This window comes from Pithys albifrons, chromosome 8 (genome assembly GCF_047495875.1).
Source record: "Pithys albifrons albifrons isolate INPA30051 chromosome 8, PitAlb_v1, whole genome shotgun sequence".
Lineage (NCBI taxonomy): Eukaryota > Metazoa > Chordata > Aves > Passeriformes > Thamnophilidae > Pithys > Pithys albifrons.
In genome coordinates, this window is record NC_092465.1 from 28367403 (window position 1) to 28388711 (window position 21309).

The following is a 21309-nucleotide window of genomic DNA, read 5'->3' on the forward strand; positions in this document are numbered from 1 at the left end:
TGAGCTGCAGGTGGGCAGGACAAGGTAAAGGTGCCTGAGCTGTGAGCAGTGACAAACTGAAGGTGTAATGTACGTACTGGAGGTTGGTCACAGGGGCAGCTGGGGAAGAAAGGACCGTCCTCACTGTGAGAAGCAAACTCTCAACCTTGTAGGTTTTCAGTTAATTATATGATAAAAGCCATTTTGGCGTGCCGGGTGTGACGGACGCCAGCACTGCTTGCCATCGCACACCGAACACAGTGTAACTCGTAACATTTATTTCGTCTCTACAAACATATTCATTAGATCATGCATAAACATTCTAAGCACATTGTTAAGCAGTTTAACATATACTGCTATAGCTAAGTTACTTTTATAACCCTAGTGATAACCCCACCATAAATTCTGCTCCCCTTGGATATGTGTTTAACTCTTCAACTTTTGTGTTATAATTCATGTGGTCTTTGACAAAGTTATAGGAGATTAAGTGATTTAACACTAGCCTGTTTATCTTTCCTTGTGGGTATAAGTTGGAATTTTTGTTTAATTGGCTGGCCAAGTTTCTTCTCATGTCACTGAAGGAGCTCCAATAACTCATTCGTTTTACTGACATGAATCACATTCATACTTCTCACTCTCACTCTTCGTATTTTTATGTTGGGTGAGTTTGGTTCTTTTTTAATTTACCAGGGTTGCAAGTATTTAAAAGGTTTAGTCCTTCCCAGAATTAAAAACCTTAACCCCTGGGTTCTAGGGAGGTGATGCAGAGGCTGTTTTGTTTCAGGGCTGGTCTATCCTCGGGTGCTTCCACATCCATCACATTACACTGGACATGGTTTGACTGCGTGTTGTGTGTTTTTGGACCCCAACGTTCAGGTGGAGTGCGAGGTTCGCCCTGCTGAGGTGAACTTTTAAAAACGTGACTAAGAGCCAGTAAAAGATAGCACATAACTTAAAAAAACCCAGAGCTTCGTTAGTCGTATGTGGTCCTGTAAACCTCTGCCGATTTAAAGCTGAGTACATGCAGATGCTCAGAGAACCACTAACACCGGTGCAGCACAGAGACAAGCAGCGGCTTTGTGGTTTATTATCCCACGAATGACAAAGCGCCCTTTGCCCCGCGGGGTCCCCTCACAGCGCGGCCGCCACCGCCGCCGCCGCCATCTTCTGTGCGCGCCCGCCCGCCAGCCCGCCAGAAAATGGCGCAGGAGCCGCTCCCTGCGCCCCGGAGAGCCCTTCCCTGCGCCCCGGAGAGCCCTTCCCTGCGCCCCGGGGAGCCCTTCCCTGCGCGCCAGAGAGCCCTTCCCTGCGCCCCGGACAGCCCTTCCCTGCGCCCCAGAGAGCCCTTCCCGTGCCCCTCAGCCCCCCCAGCGGCCCCTCAGGCCCGGCCCCTTCGCCGCGGCAGCTCCGCCCTCCCCTCAGAGCCCGGCCCGGCCCGGTCTCGGCGCTGGGACCGGGTTGTGTCTGAAAAGGCGAGTACAAGACCAGTAAGTGAACGAGTTCGCCTTTCCCTCAGGAGATGAAGTACTTGGGAGACAGCCTGAGCTGTATTGTCTGATTCAGGGACCCCTCAAGAAAAAGGATTTTATCCTTTGTCCATAAAATCATAAGGTCTTTACTAATTTTTAGTCAGACCTGTACTAACTTTGTATGTTATATTAATTTTTGATTTTAGCTTGTAGCCAAGTTTGTCAGTGATCTTAACAATGCATAGCTTTAGATAAAGAGGAATTTAACCCTGTAAGCTGAACTTTAAGAAATAACCCAAAACTTTGTTTAGATTAAAGGCTAAGGTGTAAGAAATAAATCAGAAAACCTGTCTAGGTTGCGACTTGAAGCTGTAACATTGTTAACATTGCTTAGTTTAAAAGGAAATATAGAATTGCAGAGATAAGATCAGCCCATTAGATCTGTTAAGAGTCACCCAAAATATTCTGCTTGACTTTGGGGAGGAATTTTCAGTTGTAACTGAGTATATAAATCTGGAAACACAAGTCTCATTTCTCCGTGTTCCCAGCGCTGAATAACAGGAAAAATTTGTTCTGTTGGATTAGATTTGATTGTTTCTTAACTCAGGTCATTTTGGGTTAACGTTAGGAATTCTTTGGGAATCTGTCGAAACTGAAGTCTGTAAGAGCCCAGTGAGCAATAACTGTGTGCCCTTGTTAAGTTCTCAGGAGCCTTTCTTTTTCCTGGGATGGGCAGCATTGGGAGCCTTCTGCCTCCTTGCAAAGTGTTGAGTGTCTGACTCACAATTTGCCTTTTAAAAAGTCTTTTTTTTTAACCAGTAGGGTACTGGTTCATGTGCTGCTATCAAAACAGTTATTTTGAAAGAGCTCTTGAATAAAAAATTAACGTGGAGGAAAGCGTAAAGAGGAAAAACCCCAAAATTGGGGTGTTGAGGAAAACTCTTCATTTATAGTGTAAACTTGATGATCAGTGGCTTTGAAAGTGAATTGTTTGTGTGTGGGACGTAATCAAAGCATACAATATCTTTGTTACAGCTGGGTAATTCCAGTCAGATTATCCTGACCAGGATAAAACCCCCACCACTTTACAAGGTGCAACAACACTAAGAAGGGAAAGACACACCATTCAGAAGCACACAGGAGAAGTCTTTTATTATTCTCATCAGGTCATCTAATGGATTCATTTGAGTTGGAGGTATTTCAATAGAGATGTCTTACAGCTTAAAATGAAAAACCATCTTCATAGGGGCACTGGATGATTTTAATTATGTTTATTGGATCTTTTTTTGTAGTAGTGATTAAGAAACCAAATCTGTAAATGAGAGAGGCTGTGGTCAACAACACAGTTTTGAGGGATGCAGTCAGGAGACCAAGCAAGGATGTGACACTGGGATCCAAGTAGCCAGGGATCTGCTCTTAATGTGACATTTGGTGGCAAAGGGAAGTACAAGACATCACACTATTTGTCATCCTCTGGTGATATGACCAATTTTAATTTAATTTTTTAAGAAGATAGATTCTCATCTGGGCAGTAGTAATTGAGTGTGGGGATTTGGGGAATTCTGTTGATAATGGTTTATTCCTTTAGATCATATTATAGCTTTCTTTTTTCCCTAGGATTATATTTCCTTCTGTGAAAGTGCACAGTTTGTACCTATGCTTGTTACATCACAGAACGAGGTCTTGCTTTGTTCACTGAATGTATTTGAGCAGATTAATGAACAGTAACCATCAGCTGGAGTACTGGAAATACAGGTATCACTTTTGTGCCTTCAGAGTTTTTATTATGACAAGCATTTATTTAAGCCCTACTCAAAAATTCAAGAGCAAAATTTTAAACTTGATTTTGACTAAGTATCACTGAAATACTGAGGTTGCAATGTCAGATTTACTTTTTTAAGTGTTAGTGAGAGATGTGACTTGGATATGAATGATGTCTGCCCACTACTAGGGTGTTTTTTCTGATCTTTGTTATATATTTAACTGTTAAAGCTGAAGATTGGAGTTATAAGTTATGAGATCTTCAGCGAAGACAGCATAAAGTAAATGTATCTGGTATTTATGATTTTTAAATAAACCAAACTTCTTGCCAAATACTCATACAAGTGATTTACTCTTGATTGCTTAAGGTGGGTATTTTAATTTGGCCACAAGGCTATTTTATATACATATACATATATATGTGTGTGTAAAACATAATTATTGAATCTGTTTAAGGAAAAATAGGGGCCCTGACAACACGAAGTAAAATTCAGTGAACCAGTTTTTTAAAAGAAAAACAATTGCAATTTTTTGTTGCCTCACTACCGAGTCTCATCTGACAATCTGTTCCTTGCCTGTTCCACTCCTGCAACAGAAACTAAGCACGCTGTGAATCTCTGGGGACTGAATTTGGAATTGCTCCTGCCACTGTTTGTGGGTTGGTGGGTCCCTGAGTGCCTGAGTATGTCCCTGCTGGATGAATTGTGTGTTCTGACCTGAGTGCACTTGGGTTTATTGATCTTGGTGCCGTTTGGGTGCAGAGGGGTGCAGAGGATGATGCAGAGTCACCTGACCTGCCTACTAAGTGCAAGATGTATAGAATATTTTTCAAAATTCCTGAAGTCTTTAGATAGATGTGGTGGGTTGGCCCTGTCTGGGTGCCAGGTGCCCACCAAGGCCACTTGATCAGTGCCCTCTGCAACTGAGCTGAGGAGAGAAAATACAACAAAAGGTTCAGGAATTGAGATCAGGACAAGGCGAGATCACCAATTACCATCACTGGCAAAAGACTCAACTTTGGGTTATCAACTGAGTTTAACAGTAAAAATCAGAGCAGGGTAATGAGAAGTAAAATCTTAAAAGCACTGACCCCTCCCTCCTTCCCAGACTGTACCTCCTGTCAGGAGCCTGCTCCAGCATGAGCTTCCCATGGAGTCACAGCCTTCCTTCAGGCATCCACCTGCTCCAGTGTGGGTCTCCTCCATGGGCTGCAGGGGAACCTCAGCTCCAGCACCTGGAGCACCTTCTGCCCCTCCCTCTCCACTGACCTTGCTGTCTGCAGGGCTCTTCCTCTCACATATTCCCACTCCTCTCTTCTTTCAGCACATTTGTATCTGTGCAATAACATTATTTTTTTCCTTCTTAAATGTGTTTCTCCAGAGTTACTACATCTCTGATGATGGCTCATCCTTGGCCACCTGGCACGGCTCTGTCGGACGTGGGGGAAGCTTCTGGCAGCTTCTCACAGAAGCCAAGGCTCCCCAGCTACCAAAACATGGCCACAGAAGCCAAATGCTGTAAGTTCTTTTAGCATGAGATGTAAGGGGCCTTTGGAAGTCTTTTCTTTCTGGTTTATTGTTGTTGTTAGAGGGTGGGAATTGGTTTTTTTTCTTTTCCCCCTTAAATGTGCCTTGATGAGAGTTGTCCAGTAACACCAACAGTATTAATTGTAAATTGGTTATTTACAATTTAAAGAAGCAGAGTCTAGAACAGCTTCAGTGGTAGTACATAGGTCTGGTTTTGTTTGATTCATTTTTTTTAACAGCTGAATAACTTTGAGAGTTCTTTCCTTTATAGATGAGATTGTTGCTATTTTGGGAGAAGGTACATCTGGAATAGTGGAATGTATCGATCCCAAAGCATAAGTATTTCATTAAACACATGTGGTTTTTCTTACTGATGTTGTCACAGTGTGGTTCATAAAGTGCTTGCTGATTGCATCAGGTTTTATCTTCACGTCCTTGTAGACTGCTCTGTTTCTTTATGGCTGCCACAGTTCCCAGTACAAATTTATGTTAGTGCACCCTCTGAAAGCAGCACCTGGACATGAGGGTTGTGCAGGTGGGTGAGGTGGTGGCCTGTTAGAGGACAAGAGCTGATGGGGGACAGTGACTTAGACAATGTGGGGTGAAGCTGTGCCCTCCCCAGCCTGGGCAGTCCTGGGGCTTGGGCCACACCAGGCCTGTGTACTGAGAAAATTCTGACATGTTGCTGACTTAAAGCTCAGTCTGTGGTGATGCAATGCTGTTTGGGTTCTGGTGGTGAGTCTGTTGTGAATCAGGAATGTATTTTGTGTTCAGTTCTGGGCCCCTCAGTTCAGGAAAGAGATTGAGGGGCTGGAGTGGGTCCAGAGAAAAGCAACAAGGCTGGTGAAGGGACTGGAGCACAAGTGCTGTGGGGAGAGGCTGAGGGAGCTGGGGGTGTTCAGTCTGGAGAAGAGGAGGCTCAGAGGTGACCTCATCACTGTCTAGAACTACCTGAAGGGAAGTTCTAGCCAGGTGGGGGCTGGTCTCTTCTCCCAGGCACTCAGCAATAGGACAAGGGGGCCACGGGCTCAAGCTCTGCCAGGGGAAATTGAAGTTGGAGATCAGAAAAAAATTCTTTCCAGAGAGAGTAATCAGGCATTGGAATGGGCTGCCCAGAGAGGGGGTGGATTCCCCATCCCTGGAGGTTTTTAAACTGAGATTGGACGTGGCACTGAGTGCCATGATCTGGTAAAGGGACTGGAGTTGGACCAAGGGTTGGACTTGATGATCTTGGGAGGTCTTTTCCAACCCAACTGATTCTATGGTTCTAAGATTCTATTTTGTGTTTTATGGCAGTTTTGCTATGTGCAAGGTAGTGGGCAACTGGATTGGCCTTTTAGCCATACAGAAGGCACCTGACACCTCAGTTAACACTTTTACTACTTAAAGGACTGAAGAAGGCTGGTCATTTTCAACTGACAGTTTTGTTAGGCTGTTAGATGTGGAAGTTTCTCCAGGTTACCCCAGCATACATAAATACAACAGGGAAGCAGGTGGGGTTTCTAACCTCTAAGAACAATACTGATATATATGCTATCAAGTATGTTTTCAAAATTTAAATAATGAATTTTAGTTGTCTTGATGCATAGATGGACCTTGGTTATGTTGTCAGCATGTCGTAAAAAAAACCCTTTTCTGATAAGATTGCTGTTGTTAAAAACAATGTATATCTGAATATTCTTAGTTCAAACTAGTCCCTGTTCTAACCACTGTTGGACTGTCTCTTCAGAAGAGGCAACCATGTAGCTGTGAAAACAGCCAAAAACGATGGTAGCTGCTCCAGTGCAGCTGACAAAGCCCCAGCACTGGAGTGTTTACAGGCACTGGATCCCAGTACACTGTGAGTACACAAAGGCACCTGTATGTTGTTTTGGCTTCATGATTTACATGTCTCAGCATTAATACAACTGTTGCAAATCATGTCTTTTTCCAGCCTTTTGTAGTCACTCTGCCCAGATGTCAGAATGGTTTGAGTACCACAGACATGTTTGCATTGTTTCTGAGCTCGTGGGGCTCAGCACCTCTGGCTTCAATGAACAGAACTGCTCTCTGCCATTTAAGCTGGATCACATTAGATGGCATATGAGATCTGTGAACTGTAAGGATGTTTCTTTTTTGCTTTATTTATTCTGTTTTCTTTGTGGAATTTGCTAACGCTATTTATTATGTTGTAGTTTTGCATTTGAACAAGTTGACATATACGGATCTGAAGCCAGAAAATACTGTATTTGTGAGGTCTGATTATGAAGAAAAGTACAAAGCCAAACTAGTAAGTCACTGCCCAATTCCTCATCTCCCCCTCAGCCACTGCCTGGGTTTCTTTGACTTGCATTCCACTGTGTTTCATTTCAGAAATGCAATGAACACACACCAATCAATGCAGAGATCAAAACTGTGGACTTTGGATGTAAAGTATCAAACCATGAGTATCAGGACACTTTGGTGTCTGCAAGGCAGAACAAAGCTCCTGAAGTTATCCCAGATCAGCAGCAGTCTGTCAGGCTGATCTCTCATGCAAGGTTTTTACATGCTGTTGAGCTGTGCTCAATATGAACCTTCTGAATCCTTTCACAGCACCAGGGTGGGCACAGCCACGTGGTATTTGCAGCAGAGATGTATTCTCATGGAATGCTACCTGGGAGCAACACTGTTTCCCGTAAGTAACTATGAACCTCAGAATGGTGCAGCTTGGTGAAAACACGCTGCTGAGGTAGGGACTAAGGGGCAGAACTAAGAATTCATGCCAGGAATACAGCTGCCTTTCTTCATAGTGCCAAGTTGAACAGAACAGATGTAGGCACAAGGGAACTGTATGAGCAAAAGATTTCTACCCTGTTTTCAGTCAACGTTTTGGCAGCAGCTTTATGTGAAGGATCACCCTGTTAACATTTCTAATTTACAAGCCATGCTAATAAGAGATGTAGCTTCATCTGTCACCATTGACAAATTCTACTCAAATACCTCAACTTTGTCATTGTGACAGTATTGCTGAAACTTGAAATTAGCAACTAAGTAAAAAAAATTAAAGATCAAGGGAAAAACCCTCAAGGGATAAAACCTACAGTATAGCTTTACTTATTTTAGGAAACAGATGACTACAGCTTCTTCTTTCCTTAATATGAAACTGATTGTTTGTTGCAGAGTACAGTGAAACTTGATAACTTCTTCAAACAATGAATAAAAATGTCTATCTTGATTCCCTTTCAGAGATGAAGCAACAAAACCCACCTGGCAATGATGAAGCAGATGCTGGGGCCTTTGCCTTATCACATGATAAAGAAAGGCAGGTAATTATTTATGTGCCCACAATGCTGTAGTTTAAATATTTTCAGGTAAGGTTTAAGAAGAAATAAAAAAACCCCCGAAGTTTAGAGTCATCCTTTTGCTGTATTTAACAAGCTGGCCACTCACATGGAATATATTTCCAGATCAGTTCCCAAGTTATGAACTAACATACTGATAAACTTCTACTGAAGGGACAAAACAGAATCTTAGAATAAGAGACTATGGTCTGTTTGTTTAAGGAAACAGATTTTTCTGTGATGGCCACCTGGATTGGGATGAAGAGTCCTGCTGGCAGGCAGACATCAATCCACGGTAAAGCCACTGAAAGTCAGACAGCCCAAACACTTTTGAGGAGAGGAGCTTCAAGTGCAATTGTAAGATAAACATTTTTTTTAATCTTCATGAATGAATTAATTATGATGTGTCAGAATTCTGACCACAAAGAACCTCTTTGACCTTGTTCAGGAGGACCCAAACAAGCAGATTACTCTTGAAGCAGCACTGCACCAGCCTTTCTCCTGCCCAGACACACAGAAAAAGGGCACAGGCTCCTGAAGCCAAGCAGGCTGACTCAGAGGGCAGTGCACCAAAGAAACCTCAGCTCCACTCACTACTTATTATTTGGTTATGTTGTAAATACTTCATGTTGTAAATGCCTGAGTTTGCAGTATGACTTTTTGGATACTTAAGTTTAATCCAGATGTTGATATCAAACCTATTTAGTATACTGATGAACCTGACTGTGTTTTCTCAAACTCTTGGGCCACTAGCACTTTTAACATGTGAAAAAGAGCACCCTAACAGCAAGAAAATATTATTTTAATTATGTTTTAGTCAGCGGCCCTTGAAATAGCAGAAGACCTGCTTTTTACCCTTTAGTGTCACTGTTGCTTTCTTTTTGGAAAAGGAGCAGAGACATTCCGTGACATTAAGTGTAATGATGGCCTTTATTTGCTTAAAAAAAAAGGTTACAAAGTAAGGAAGATCACTGTAGTATTGAACAGATTGCATTGTGATGACCAATTTTTTCATTATTTTATTAGGTGTTTACTACTGGTACTCTGGTTACCAGTATTTCAGTTAATGCTCACTTGGCCTACAACAGTATAGACTTCACTCTTTTACCCAATCTAACTGAACTGTCCTGAGAGTTTCCATTAGGAATTAAAGTTTCAGGGAGCAGATAAGCTGTTTAGTTTAGCATGTCAACTGCCAGCATAAAAGAACCTCTAAACTTCAAGAGGCAGGGGTGGAGTTCTGGCTTCCAGGAGCCATGTGTTCACAGAGCAGCACAAAGGAGCTGCTCCCCCTGCCCCAGTTCTGCCAGCAGTACAGCCTGGCTGCAGAAAGCTGTGTGTGCAACAGCACTGCTTGTACTTCCATGAGCAAAGGGGAAAGGTGCCCCAGAACTGAAGCACAGCTGCTAGGGCACCTGACACCCCTCAAGAACATGGGCCCAGCTGTGACAGCTGGCAGGCTCAGAGATGCCACTCTTCCTGCTCACTACAGTTACCAATTGCTGCCACCACACCAGCTCCTCTCTGGCAGCTTGCAAGAGTGGGGCACCCACCTCTCCAACAGCTGGAACAGAGGATTGCTTTATGCTGGCAGTCTAGTAGAGGGATGACAGTGTACCTGGGGACACAGACAGCCGCCCATGAAAGGGGCTGTTTGGAGTAGGTGGTGCTGACTGCAGTGCCACACAAGCCATGGGCTCTGCACTTGGGAGGATTTTTACAGTTTAATTTGCAAGCACAACTGCCCTAAGTCTCATTCACCATATCACATCTACTCCAATACACTTGGAAATCCCACAGGGTAAGGTGGATTTCACTGTGGAAGGCCTTTAATTACATCATTACAGTAGAAAATACAGGAGGTAGAAGGTAACTGAAAGGACAAATGCAGGTTAGAGTCAAATCTAGAACAGCTCCTGTAAGCTACTTGAACATGGTTTTAAAAACTAAATCCAGTATTTCAATAACTATAGAAAACAGTTAAAATAAATTGCCATGAGAGCCCTTATATCATGCTTGATACAGGGAGGTAGGATGTAAGAATCAGAAGGACACATGAGACATGACACTTATCTACAGCTCCTGTTTGCTTTACTGACGACAGAGTTTCACAGGTCAGTCACCTTCTTCAGCTTCAGACTCTGACTCTGCAAAGAGACACCTCATCAGCAGCCTGCCCACGGGTCAGCCCCCAGCCCTGACCTCACTGTTGCCCTGCATCCTGGACAAAAGCTACTCTTGTATCCACGTGGATTTCACTGGCAAGCTTTTCTAGCCAGTACCAGGGTAGAGGGTACATTTGTCTCAGAGAGGCAATTTAACACCCTCAGACACACAGTGTTACTGCACCAGGGACCCCAAAAGAAACAAGCTCTACTTGTGAGCTAAGCTGCTGCTTACCTTCTTCAGCATTCTTGAGCCATTCAACAAACTTTTTCATCTGCTCCAGAAAAACACTCTTTCCTTTAGCAAGATGCGCATCTTTGTACCACTTCAGGATGGGTTCTTCACTCAGAACTTCAGCTGAAAGATGTGCAAGAGCAGTGTTAACACAGCAGACTGCTGAGAACCCCCGACCAGCACCCTTTGCTTCCTTCCCCTAAAAGCATCAGATCCTCCTCCTGTGGGTGTGGCTGGACAGACCTGCACTAGGAATGGTTCCTGTTTTAAAATTCTGAGAGCTGTGCATTTTGGATTGGCTGCTGTGATTCCTCCTCAGCACTGGATCTCAGAGCTGCACTTTCACTCCCACTAACAGTCTGGGATGTTTCAGAATTATTAGTGATGGCACACTCCAAGGAAAATTAAGAACAGGTGCAAACTCTTAAAAGTACACAACGTGAAACATTTAGCTGTTTTTAAAATTTTACAAGTAAAATATAACCTTCAGTTTACCAAGTTTTCACAGATGCACAGTGTTTTCCAGTAAAACCTTTTATCAGATACTTGAGAGACTGGAACACCCCAGAACATGCTGGTGGGTCTCCATCTATGGCTATTCACAGTCAATGTTAAGAGCCCTAAGAAGAATACACTGTCACGTATCTTTCCCTAACTTAAAAGTGACAAAGTGCCTTAAAATAAAAATTTTGCTTTGAACTACCACAAGATCTCCTGAACAGATCTACAGGCAGCATCTTTGATCTAGAGGTTTTACTTCCCCATATGCCAAGGACCAGCCACATACACCTTTGCATTTCACTGCTCCCTTTTTGCAAACAGAAGGTAGAAAATTCTTCAGCTCATGAAGCACAGTGTAGTAGCACTGATCTTCCTTAAAGGACTTCTCAGGACTGACATTGTGATTCAGAAACTTCAAAACACCCACCCAACCAAAAATGACCCCTCAAACAACCCAGAAAACTCCAAAACTACAAGCCCACAGAAGTTACCTTTATAGAAGAGCACCACTATTTTCTGGAAGGCCTTCATGAAGTGAATGTTATCGTAACAATACTCCTGAATCTTCAACAGAAGAGTCAGCTCTGACTGACCTTGGGTGGTGAAGGCAGCAAGTAGAGGACTGTATTGCTGTAACAACAACAAATTGGCACACACAGAGCACTTCACATGCACCACCTGACTGGGCTGGTTTCACAGTCTCCATCAGCACTGCTGAAGAAATTGGCAAACACCACCCCAGCCCAGAGCGCTTCTGCAGCAGCAATGCTGCCTCTGCCTTGGGAACTTGGCTTGTAACACCCAGTCACAAGGGAAGAATTCCCCATCTAATGCTGTCTCTGCATTTGCAGTGTCCTTACAAGGTTTAACAGGGAGCTGGAGACAGAAGGAAACCCAAGCCCTACCCAAGGTGTGCAGAAATCCATACTGAAGATACAATACCTTCAAATGCTTAATGGCTTGCTCTGCTACCAGCTCCTCCTTTTTGTTCCATTCCACTGTGCTCATTACACTTGACCAGATTATGGTTACCACAGTCTGCTCCGAGATGTTGTTCTTCTTCATCTCCTCTTTCACATACAAGATGATCTGCCAGTTAGAGTAAGAGTCAGCACAAAGGGCACATATGGCACTAAGCTAAATTAAAACTTCTGTTCTGAAGGTAACCCAGATGGTTTCAGAACCACACACAACCTCCATGATCATACAGCAGGATTCAGGACATTAATGCTAGTAACAAAACCCCCTGGTCCTAATTTTAATTCCCAGTGAAAGCCAAGTTCAATATGAAAGAGAGAAGACACACACACACAGAAAGCACCTCTGTCTCATCTACAGACAAAACACTTACATCCTTAAATGGATCTCCCCGTGACATCTGCTCCTGCAGTTCTTTCTGCAGCTCCTTCCGAGCTCCGATGGATTGCTGGTTCCGAACATACTCAGAAAGTTCTTTCAGTCCTGCTTCAGTGAAGTACTTGGAGAAGTGTTCAACACTTTGTTTGTTGGCTGGGAACAGTTCCTGAAAACAAAGTTTACAATTCTTTTGTGACAGAAATGTGTGCTGAGTACCTTGCTGGCAAATGCTATTTACTAAACTGGCATAAGTAGTAAGAGAGTAATTCCAGCAGTACTCACCATCAGCCTGTTATCCATGTTTACTTTGCGAAGACTGACAGCCACTGCGTTAATATCTTTCTCATTTATCCATGATTTGAACAGCTTGACTGCAAAAGCTGCAGAAACACCTGTGCAACAGGAACAGTACTGTTATTAGTGAAATTCAAAATAAAGAGAATCATAAGACCTGAGAGTACAGGGCACCTGGTTTGTCAGACCCCTCTCAGAGCAGCAGCAGCAGCAACACTCCTAAGCAACCCTGGCAGTCTGCAGCACCTCTCTCCACCCAACAACACTGCAGCCTCCCATGGGTTGGACTTTTCTTAGCATTCAGCATCACAAAGTCTTCACTGTACTAAACTCAACTCTTCTTGCTGCAATTTAGGAAGGAGCCTAAAGTCATGACACACCTTTTGCTTCCTGAAAGGTGCCTCTTCAAAATACAGCACTGCCTTGCTGGGCAGCCCCCAGTGTCATGCAGGGAAGTCCTACATACACGCTTTCTGAAAAAACTCATTTTCTGAAGTCTTAGAAGACCTTCCAGGTTGTGGGGCAGCATGTTTACCTTTGCTAATCCTGTAGTTAATCTATCACCAGATGAAGGTAGTGAGCTGCAAGGATGTGCCGTCACTGCAATATCCACCTACTTGTCATGGTTCTGCCCCCCACCCTCCTTCCCTAAAGGAGAAGTTGGGCAACACTTACCTTCTTTAACCAAGTTCTCATTGTAAAGACTGTTAAGAATTGATGCATTCAGTGTCCCATTGGCCAGCAGAATCCCTGTCAGCATGGCCAGTTTGTTCCGCTCAGACTCTGAGAACCCTTTCAAGAACAGCAGCAACTGCAAGAGAAAGAAAGAAGAGTTGCCATAAAATTACCATCCCTCACTAAACTGTGGACATGCTTCTGTGTTCAACACTTTGGTTCAGTTAAGCTATTCAACTATCAGAACCACTTGTAGTCTTTTCCATTAGTCATATAAGTTAGCTGTTCTTCTGTTAGAAACTCAGAAGTGTTGTACTTTAATAATCCATTTTTGATGTAATTCTTCTACAGTGATTAATTAGCAGAATTTGAAGGTTTATTTGTCTGTTGATCAAGACCTACTCCATACCTTTTTGACTTCATCCTCAAAGCCTTTCTCCAGGTACTTGTAACGCCTGATGAGCTTGTTAAAAACCTAAAAAGACACAGAGTATATTACTTTTTGCTCTAAACTATCTCTAAATTAGTAAAAAGTTTAGTTCAGTAAAGTAGGTCTGAACTCGTCATAGCCCCTTTAAGAACAGTGCTACTCCTACCACTTCCAGTAGGCTCCTTAAAGCCATGTATTATTTTACCTGAATTTTCAATTGCACAAACATTTACTTTTTGACCACTGAACAGTTTTAAGTGAAATTGTACTCATTCCAGAACTAACCTGAGCAAATGCTTGCATGGTTTCCAGGTCTTCCTGTGCTGCAAACACACAGACGTTGGTGCGTGTCATGTCGTCTGCCAGGGTACCACCTGGGGCTGGGGGGGAGGCAGCATTAGTGGTGTCCCTGCCCAGGGAGAGCACTGAGCAGTCTCCACAGCAAGAACTCCAACACAAAAAACATGCAACACATTGTCCTCCTCTCATGATGCTGAATGACAGGATCTCTGAAGGTATCTCTGCATTTCCATCTGTTCCACTGCTGCAGTGGAACTTTGAAATCAGTACCTTAAGTTTGAACATTTAAAAATTCTGGCCCCCTACTGCTAAGTGGGTTGGCAAAACATCTTGTTTACATCTGAGTAAGTTAAGGTGGCCGTGTGAGCTCCTCTTCCCTTAAAGGGAGCCACGGAAGCTGCTTAATCCTAGCAAGTGTCTCTCATGCCTGCAGCAACAGTGCTGCTTTGTAAGTGCCTTTCACATGACAGAGTAAGTCACTACAGGAGGCTGAAACACTCATAGAGATGCAAGTTCAAAGTTCAGTGCCCCAGAGATGAGTTTGGAACTTTGGGTTTTTTTAGGCTGCTTCACTAATGAAGGTGCATTCAGGTCACCAGCATTAGTGCCAGAACACCTCCTCAGGGATTTGTGTGCCATCCTTCACACAATGCAGATCCTGTTGTTATGTGTTAGTCAGAAACAAGACTGTAAGAACAGAGATGAGTATTAATGGTAATAATATTAAAAGGTGGTAAGGAAACAGGATGTCAGTTTTTATTCTGGCCTCATCTGACTGAAGATCAAAGTTAGTCTGCTGAGCTACCTGTTACAGAGAGGGAGTTGAGTAAAGGACCCCATATCACCAGTAATGCAGCAATGCCTTTTTTCCTTCCCTCTCAGCCTTATTCCTAAAGGAACACTTCCTAACACAATATGCACTGGTTAAGGCTCTTGAATGTAAACCCACATACTGTAACAATTACAACCTGTTAGGTGAGCACCTGTTCCTCTTTGCTCTTTTTATACAGTGTGTACGTGAGTTTACAAGACTTTTTGTCATCACATTTCACTTCCTCAGTTCCTGTGTTTTCTGCTGACTCGATCACCCTCCCATTTCTCACTCCCCCATGTCTGCTAGGACCTATTACCTTACTATTGTCAACAACAAATCATCTGTAATAGCATTTCCAAGACTAAGCACTTCAGATTCTTCTGTAAACAAGTTTTCTTTCCAAAATAAGAGGGCAGATGCACAAAGCACAGGGTAACATCACAGTCTTTCAGGGCAACTCCACCGGTCTTGTGACCAGAGCACACACCTGAAACAAGCATTCATCCATCTCACATCATCAGAAGTGAACTTGACTAGAGAGTAAAGATCTACTCCTGGTTAAAAAAAACAAACAAAACCCAACCCCAACAAAAACCAAACACAACCAACCAACACAAAACCCCAAACAATCCAATGTATCTTCTTTTAAGCCAAGTCTGTACAATCTACACTTTGAAGAATGCAACAAGACTCAAGTAGAACTGCAGCAGGGTATAGAGTAATTTTATATTTTCTATAATTGCTCGGTCACCAAGATGATCAGAGTTTACCACGAATAACTTCACACACTCAATGGGCTCTTTAGCAAGAGTTTTTACACTGAAAGAAAACAGAGCTTTTGCAGAGTCTGGTGAATAAAGCTGAGAGCAGCCACACCAAGGGGACTTACCCAGCATTCCACCAGCCACCAGGATGTCAAAAAGTGTTTCTGCATAGCGGCGATAGTCAAGTTTTGCACCAGAAGCATCAAGAAACTTTGCTACTGCCTCCAAGTCAGTGCCAGTTTCACTTAAACCTTGGATAATACAGTCCTGGAACTGAGTAGGGTCAAACCTCTCTTTTTCATCTGTGAAGAGAAAGTGTTGAAATAAAATTTTCACACACAGTTGTTTGTTTTTTAGTTTACTTCAGTCTTACCAAACCACATTTGCACTGACAAACTGGATAACTGTATTAACTGGCCCAAATGGCCACTTAACAGCACAGCCTGAAATGAATTTCCATGGCCAACACAGCAGTCAGGAGTCTTGCTGCTTTCACTGTCCTGTTCAGTCAAGGCTGGGAGAAAGACTACCAAAAACTAAAAGATTCATTAGTTACTTCTAATTGAGTTCTGATCATACTTTCAGAACAGGTGTTTGTGATGACCATTACTCGGCTCCAGTAAAGCTCACCTGACTTCCCAGCTGGATGCTTATATCATGTCAGATCACTCCCTCCAGAACCAGAGACTTGGCTCATGCTGGAAGGCAGTTACACACGTCCCTATAATTTTGTACATTTGACTCCATCACTCATGTTTTATTTCAGCTTTCTCTAACTCTTTTGAAAGAAATATTCTGACTGACAAGCTGAACTTCAGTCATCTCACAGTGTTCACTTTTCAGCTATGAAGACCAAGCCCATCTCTTAATATGGACTTAAATGAGTCTGAAGCAATTACTTTCCTCAAGTGCCTGGGGGAAATGCAACATATGAGCTAACTTAATGGGCTCTAATTGCAGATCTCTTTAGCATTCTTTGTTGTTATTAAAGCAGAACACCTACTCTTCATATCTGAGATACATCAGCTGATCATTGCCTTGTTTTCACTACAGGGAGGGTGTAGTCAATATGCAGCAAACTAACAGAAAACCTTAAACAGAATCTTCAATTTTACTCATCTCTATTTGTCCTTAAATTATGCAAGCCACGAGGGGAGAAGCTTCCAAAGATACAGAACTCAGCTGCACATCTTATTTTGAGTGCTGTCTACAACAGCTTAGCCAGTTCTGCTGGTCAGCAACCTGGCTGGGCACACTGGGCTGTGTCCCAGTGTCCATGCAAGGATCAGCACACGGGTAACAGCTGGGTGTACATCTGGAAATACTGGAGCAGTTCTTCCAGGACAGATTCGTGATGCTCATTGTTGTTCAGAGCCAAACTATGGTTAAATGCTCAACAAGAGACTAAAACTCAGGCTGCCAGCATTTCCTCTGCTGGACAAACTTGATCCAACTCTCTCAAGAGTTTCTCAAGGCGCTTTCACATTAGAACAGGTTCTGTAAATCAAAGTGTACTCCTGTAGGTACAGCAGCCTTAAAGTTGCCTGTCTGAGCTGGAACAGTGCTGGTATGTTAGTACCTCTTAAGAGCTGTGCCCACGTCCTCTTTAAGTTTAAAAAAACTCCCACCAAAATACCCAGTTATTCATCACACCTCTTCAGACATTAACTCTTCCTAAGGAAGTAACTGTGCTTGTACAGACAGGCATTTGCACATCCCACACCTTGGGCTTTTTTTGGATGTTCACTGAGGAGTGGGTCTGGTTGTGTGATTTTTGCTGTGCTCTGTCAGTTTTTAAAAATTTAAATCGGTATTCTTAAAACATTAAGGGGGCAATGTAACTTTTATGGAGTGGTTAAGACTGAAATTCTTACTACGTTTAGATGTTCCTTTGATGCGTGTATTAACCTGCAAGAGGCCTGTGCTGGAGCTCCCCTGTAGTTCGGGAACTGGGCACTTCTGCTCCCAGGCTAAACACACGCGGTGTGGCTGCAAAATGACCATCTCAGGCCAAGGTTATCACAGCACACTCAGCGACAAATGCCTTCTGTTAGTGCAGAGACCATTCCAGCACCAGAGGAGCCTCAGGGCTGTGCCCTTCGCGTGCTCAGAGCAGTTCCGAGAGGGGCAGAAGGGCCCGGCCTGGTGTGTTACGGACAGACGTGTCCCCGCGGCGCGGCCACTCACCTCTTTTTCTGGTTTTAAAGCGCTGGCCCGATAGTGTCGGCTTCTGCGGCTTTTGATTATTCATAAAAGACACCCTGCAGGGAAGCAGAGACGGCGCTGAGGGGAGGGCGCTGCCGGCGGGGCCGCGCTCGCCGCTCCTCCCCCGCTCCCGGCACGCACCGGGCCCGGCGGGGGCGGGTGGGGTGGGGTGGGGTGGGGCGGGGCCCGGTGCGGTTGCCTCGGCCCCGGCCCCGGCCCCGGCCCTCGGCCCTGCCGCACGGAGCCTGCGGGGTCCTGGTCCCGCCGCGCCCCCGGGGCCCGTGCGGGGCAGGACGGAGAGGGGCAGGGAAGGGGACGGGGGTCCCCTCTCCGTGCACCCGAGCGCACCGCGGCCCTTCCCGCTTCCCTCTGGCCGTCCCCGCCCGCGCCCGGCTGCTCACCGACTTTAAGGCAGAGAGAAAACGCCCGAGCGGCTCGGAGCGGAGACGGGCGGGAGCAGCGGCGACAGCGGCGGCGACAGCGGAGAGGGAGCTGTGCGGGCGGAACCGACGCCAGAGGAAGAGGGGAGGGCCGAGCCGCGCCCCGCCCCGCCGGGGCATGCAGGGAACGGGGCGGGGCGGGCCGGGCCGAGCTGGGCCTGCGCATCCCCCGCGCATCCTGCGGAGCTGCTCACGACGGGAGCCTGCAGGGAACGGGGCGGGATGGGCCTGCGCATCCCCCGTGCGTTCCCCGCTTATCCCCCAGCCCCGCGGAGCCGCTCCCGACGGGAGCCTGCAGGGAACGTGGCCGGCTCGGGCCTGCGCATCCCTCGCGCATCCCCCGGAGCCGCTCCCGACAGGAGCGTGCGGGGAGCGGGGCGGGAGGGGCCTGCGCTTCCCCTACGCATCCCCCGGCCCCGCGGAGGCGTTCCGTGTGCTGCTTTCCGGGGCCAAGCCGGGCCTGCGCATCCCCCGCGGAGCCGCTCCCGCAGCTGCTCTGCCCGGCCCCGGAGAGCGGCACTCGGAGCGGAGCGGGACAGGGAGTGCTGGGACAGGGAGTGCTGGGCCAGCACCGAGCCCTGGGTGCACTGGGCTTTGGTACCGAATCTGCTGTGCTATTTGAGCCTGGGTTGGAATTTGCAGTTGTAATGAACTCTTCTCAGATCCTGGTGATAACATCGTCATACACACACCTGTCACATTGCAGTCTGTGCGGACAGTTACCAGCTAAAAGCCGCTCATCAGACGCAGAACAAATCCCCGCGTTCAGAAGCACATTCCGCTCTGCTGCTGTGACACACAGGGTCCTGCGCCTGCGATCCTCATAGCCAGGCTCACCCCGCAGGCTGTGGGCAGGCTGTGTCCAGCAGCACACAGCGCTAACAAACCCAGTGTGTTAGTGGGTCCTTTACTGTCTGAAAAACACAGGCTGCCCAACTCGCACAGCAGCACCTGCCTGGAGACACAAACACAGCATGCTCTCCATGCTGGTGTAGGACAGGAGATGCAACTCAGTTCTTTGCTCCCCAAAAGGCCAAACCGGTAAACTAACCAGGAGACCACGAGCTTCCTTCTAGACCTTACACAGCAGCAAGTTCCCACCAGTAAATTTCCAGGTGTGAAGGATGATGTTCCTGGTGTATAAACGGAACACATCACTGTGCTTCAGGAGGGGAAAGTGAGGTTATTCTTACTCTCAGTAGGGGCCAGATTTCATCTCACACCATTTTTGTTACTGTTTCTTCCTTGAAACAATATCGATTATAGATCCCCGTGTGATGAAATGTCAGGACAGCCTTTTAAGTTTACTTTTATTCAAGAAATATTTTCGCAGATTCCATTTAACAGCCCAGTGAAATCCCCAAACTACTACATTCAAAAATGCCCTAAGGGAGACCACATTCAGAGGAAGGATTTTCACTTTAGTATTTTCAAGTAATTGTCCACTCATTCTAAACCCAAGGCACTGATTAATTTTGTACTTATTCTAAACTGAGATAACTTGTCTGAATCACAAATAAAAAGCCGAGAAGAAAAATGAGAAATTATTAAAATCATGTTTTAAGGAAAGGAACACAAAGATATAATAGGTCCTGCTGTCAGCTCTCTGAAGTCTTTGGTATTACAAAACTGTGAAGTCTATTACCAGTTAAGCTTTCCCCACCAGCTGTAATTTCTCACAATTTGCCAAGAGAAATGAACAGGGAAAACCCCACCAACATACACTAGCAATTTCCTTACTGTAATATTAATTTACGTGTAAAAGAATAAAATCTTGTAACTCTACACAGATTTAGATTAAATGTGACTTATTTTAGGGTGTAAGCAGGTCACATTCTCTTCTATACTATCCTAATTTAAGCCTCACTCTTAAAATAAATTAAAATAATCCAAATTTTTGTCTATTTAAATGAGTACAGGATCTGAGCTAATGCAATACTTGCTGAGTATCTCCAGAGTTATTATGCTAGTGCTCTGGGTACACAATGATGTTGTTAAATGTGTTCTTACTGTTAATTTTATTGCTTTGAACTATCAAAGTCGAGTATTGATTTGTATGTGTACCTATGTTGGCTCAGCTCTGCCATTTCCTTTTCTCCCTCTCAAATACCTTTGCACTTGCTTTTCATTCTCTCCTCATGGGGAAGTGCTCCATCAGGATTCATACAGCTGCCACTGGATCACTTTTAAAGCTCCTTTCTGAAACATCTGTCAGAGTGCCAGTTGTTTGGCACAGCTCAGTTAAACTGTGAGCTGACACACCTGTGATGAACTCCTGCTGTCTCTGTTTCCTCTCAGCCCTGCTTCCCTCCACCTTTCCAGTGCAGACCTGCTGTGCAGCTGCCCATGGCTGCAGTGGGCACCCTCACCTTGTTTACACTCACTCAAAGCTGGTGCTGGGAACTGTCCTGCTGTTTAACCCCTCCTGCCTCCATCGTGCCCTCTCCTCACCTGCAGGTGAATGCATCAGCCATATCCTGCTTCACCATTTTGCTGGTAAGAAGGAGCCAAACTGTGGGTGAGGCAGAGGAGAAGAGGGAGGAAATAGCAGTGATTGAACTCCAGCTCTGAGAGAGGTCAAAGTTGCTGCTGGTTCAAGGAGACCTGATGGTGAGGAGCAGGCCTGAGGCAGCTGCCAGGAAGAAAAGAGCCGGTGTGTTACTGTGGTTACTGTGGTGGTGATAATATATCAGTGTCTAGAAATGTTTGGCAGTGTGTACTTTCAGAATATCTGTTCTACTGAAACATTGACACATTGCCCATCACTAATTTGTACAGTGTCTAATTCTGATCTTTGGGATTTTTGTTAAATATATATGCACTCATTTAAGTGAAATGCTGTAGTGAATACCCTGGAGGAAGAATGAAGATAAGGATAGAAGAGGTAAAGTGCATATTTTTGGTAGCTGGTTCTACTCTGAAAATAAGAAAATATATTTATTTTTCTGTTGATTAGTGGGTCTTGGAGTAAATCAGTTTTCCATTCTGGTCTTGTGCACTATGGTTTGTCATTCACAAAGTGGCCCGAGGAGTGGAGGAAGCAGCTTCATTGTTGGCCATCTAAGAGACAAGCAAGAAATGGCAAGAGTGACT

At 44.9% G+C, this 21309-nt stretch overlaps 3 protein-coding genes and 1 long non-coding RNA gene across 5 annotated transcripts in view; 2 read left to right on the forward strand and 2 right to left on the reverse strand.

Moving 5' to 3' along the window:
* The first annotated feature begins 1261 nt into the window (after positions 1-1261).
* LOC139675069 (uncharacterized) lies at positions 1262-5203 on the forward strand. The gene is made up of 4 exons (XR_011698415.1): positions 1262-1466; positions 2484-2643; positions 2741-3203; positions 4590-5203. It is a non-coding gene; the product is annotated as an uncharacterized lncRNA (long non-coding RNA).
* A 626-nt stretch (positions 5204-5829) lies between these two features.
* Positions 5830-8037, forward strand: CLK1 (CDC like kinase 1). Its single transcript, XM_071561849.1, has 5 exons — positions 5830-6575; positions 6669-6833; positions 6910-7004; positions 7088-7391; positions 7943-8037. Exons 1-4 carry the CDS (start codon positions 6503-6505, stop codon positions 7286-7288), a joined length of 534 nt encoding a protein of 177 aa, XP_071417950.1. The 5' UTR covers positions 5830-6502; the 3' UTR covers positions 7289-7391; positions 7943-8037.
* Positions 8038-8943: 906 nt separating this feature from the next.
* On the reverse strand, positions 8944-18315 carry BZW1 (basic leucine zipper and W2 domains 1). Of its 2 annotated transcripts, XM_071561847.1 has the most exons (12): positions 18178-18315; positions 17759-17832; positions 15697-15873; positions 13979-14073; positions 13673-13738; positions 13264-13399; positions 12577-12686; positions 12290-12460; positions 11881-12027; positions 11430-11568; positions 10438-10560; positions 8944-10184 (listed from the first exon to the last, which is right to left on the reverse strand). In XM_071561847.1, the coding sequence occupies exons 2-12, from the start codon at positions 17820-17822 to the stop codon at positions 10153-10155; spliced, it is 1260 nt and encodes a 419-aa protein (XP_071417948.1). In that variant the 5' UTR covers positions 17823-17832; positions 18178-18315; the 3' UTR covers positions 8944-10152. The 2 variants fall into 2 exon arrangements, with proteins under 2 accessions (XP_071417948.1, XP_071417949.1); XM_071561848.1 differs by lacking the exons at positions 17759-17832; positions 18178-18315 and having other exon boundaries at positions 14068-14073; positions 15697-15863.
* A 1194-nt stretch (positions 18316-19509) lies between these two features.
* Positions 19510-21309, reverse strand: part of AOX1 (aldehyde oxidase 1) — a 38196-nt gene continuing 36396 nt past the window's right edge. The window contains exon 35 of the mRNA XM_071562463.1: positions 19510-21276. Coding sequence (XP_071418564.1) covers positions 21229-21276 — 48 coding nt within the window. The 3' untranslated portion in view covers positions 19510-21228. The remainder of the gene's footprint in view (positions 21277-21309) is intronic.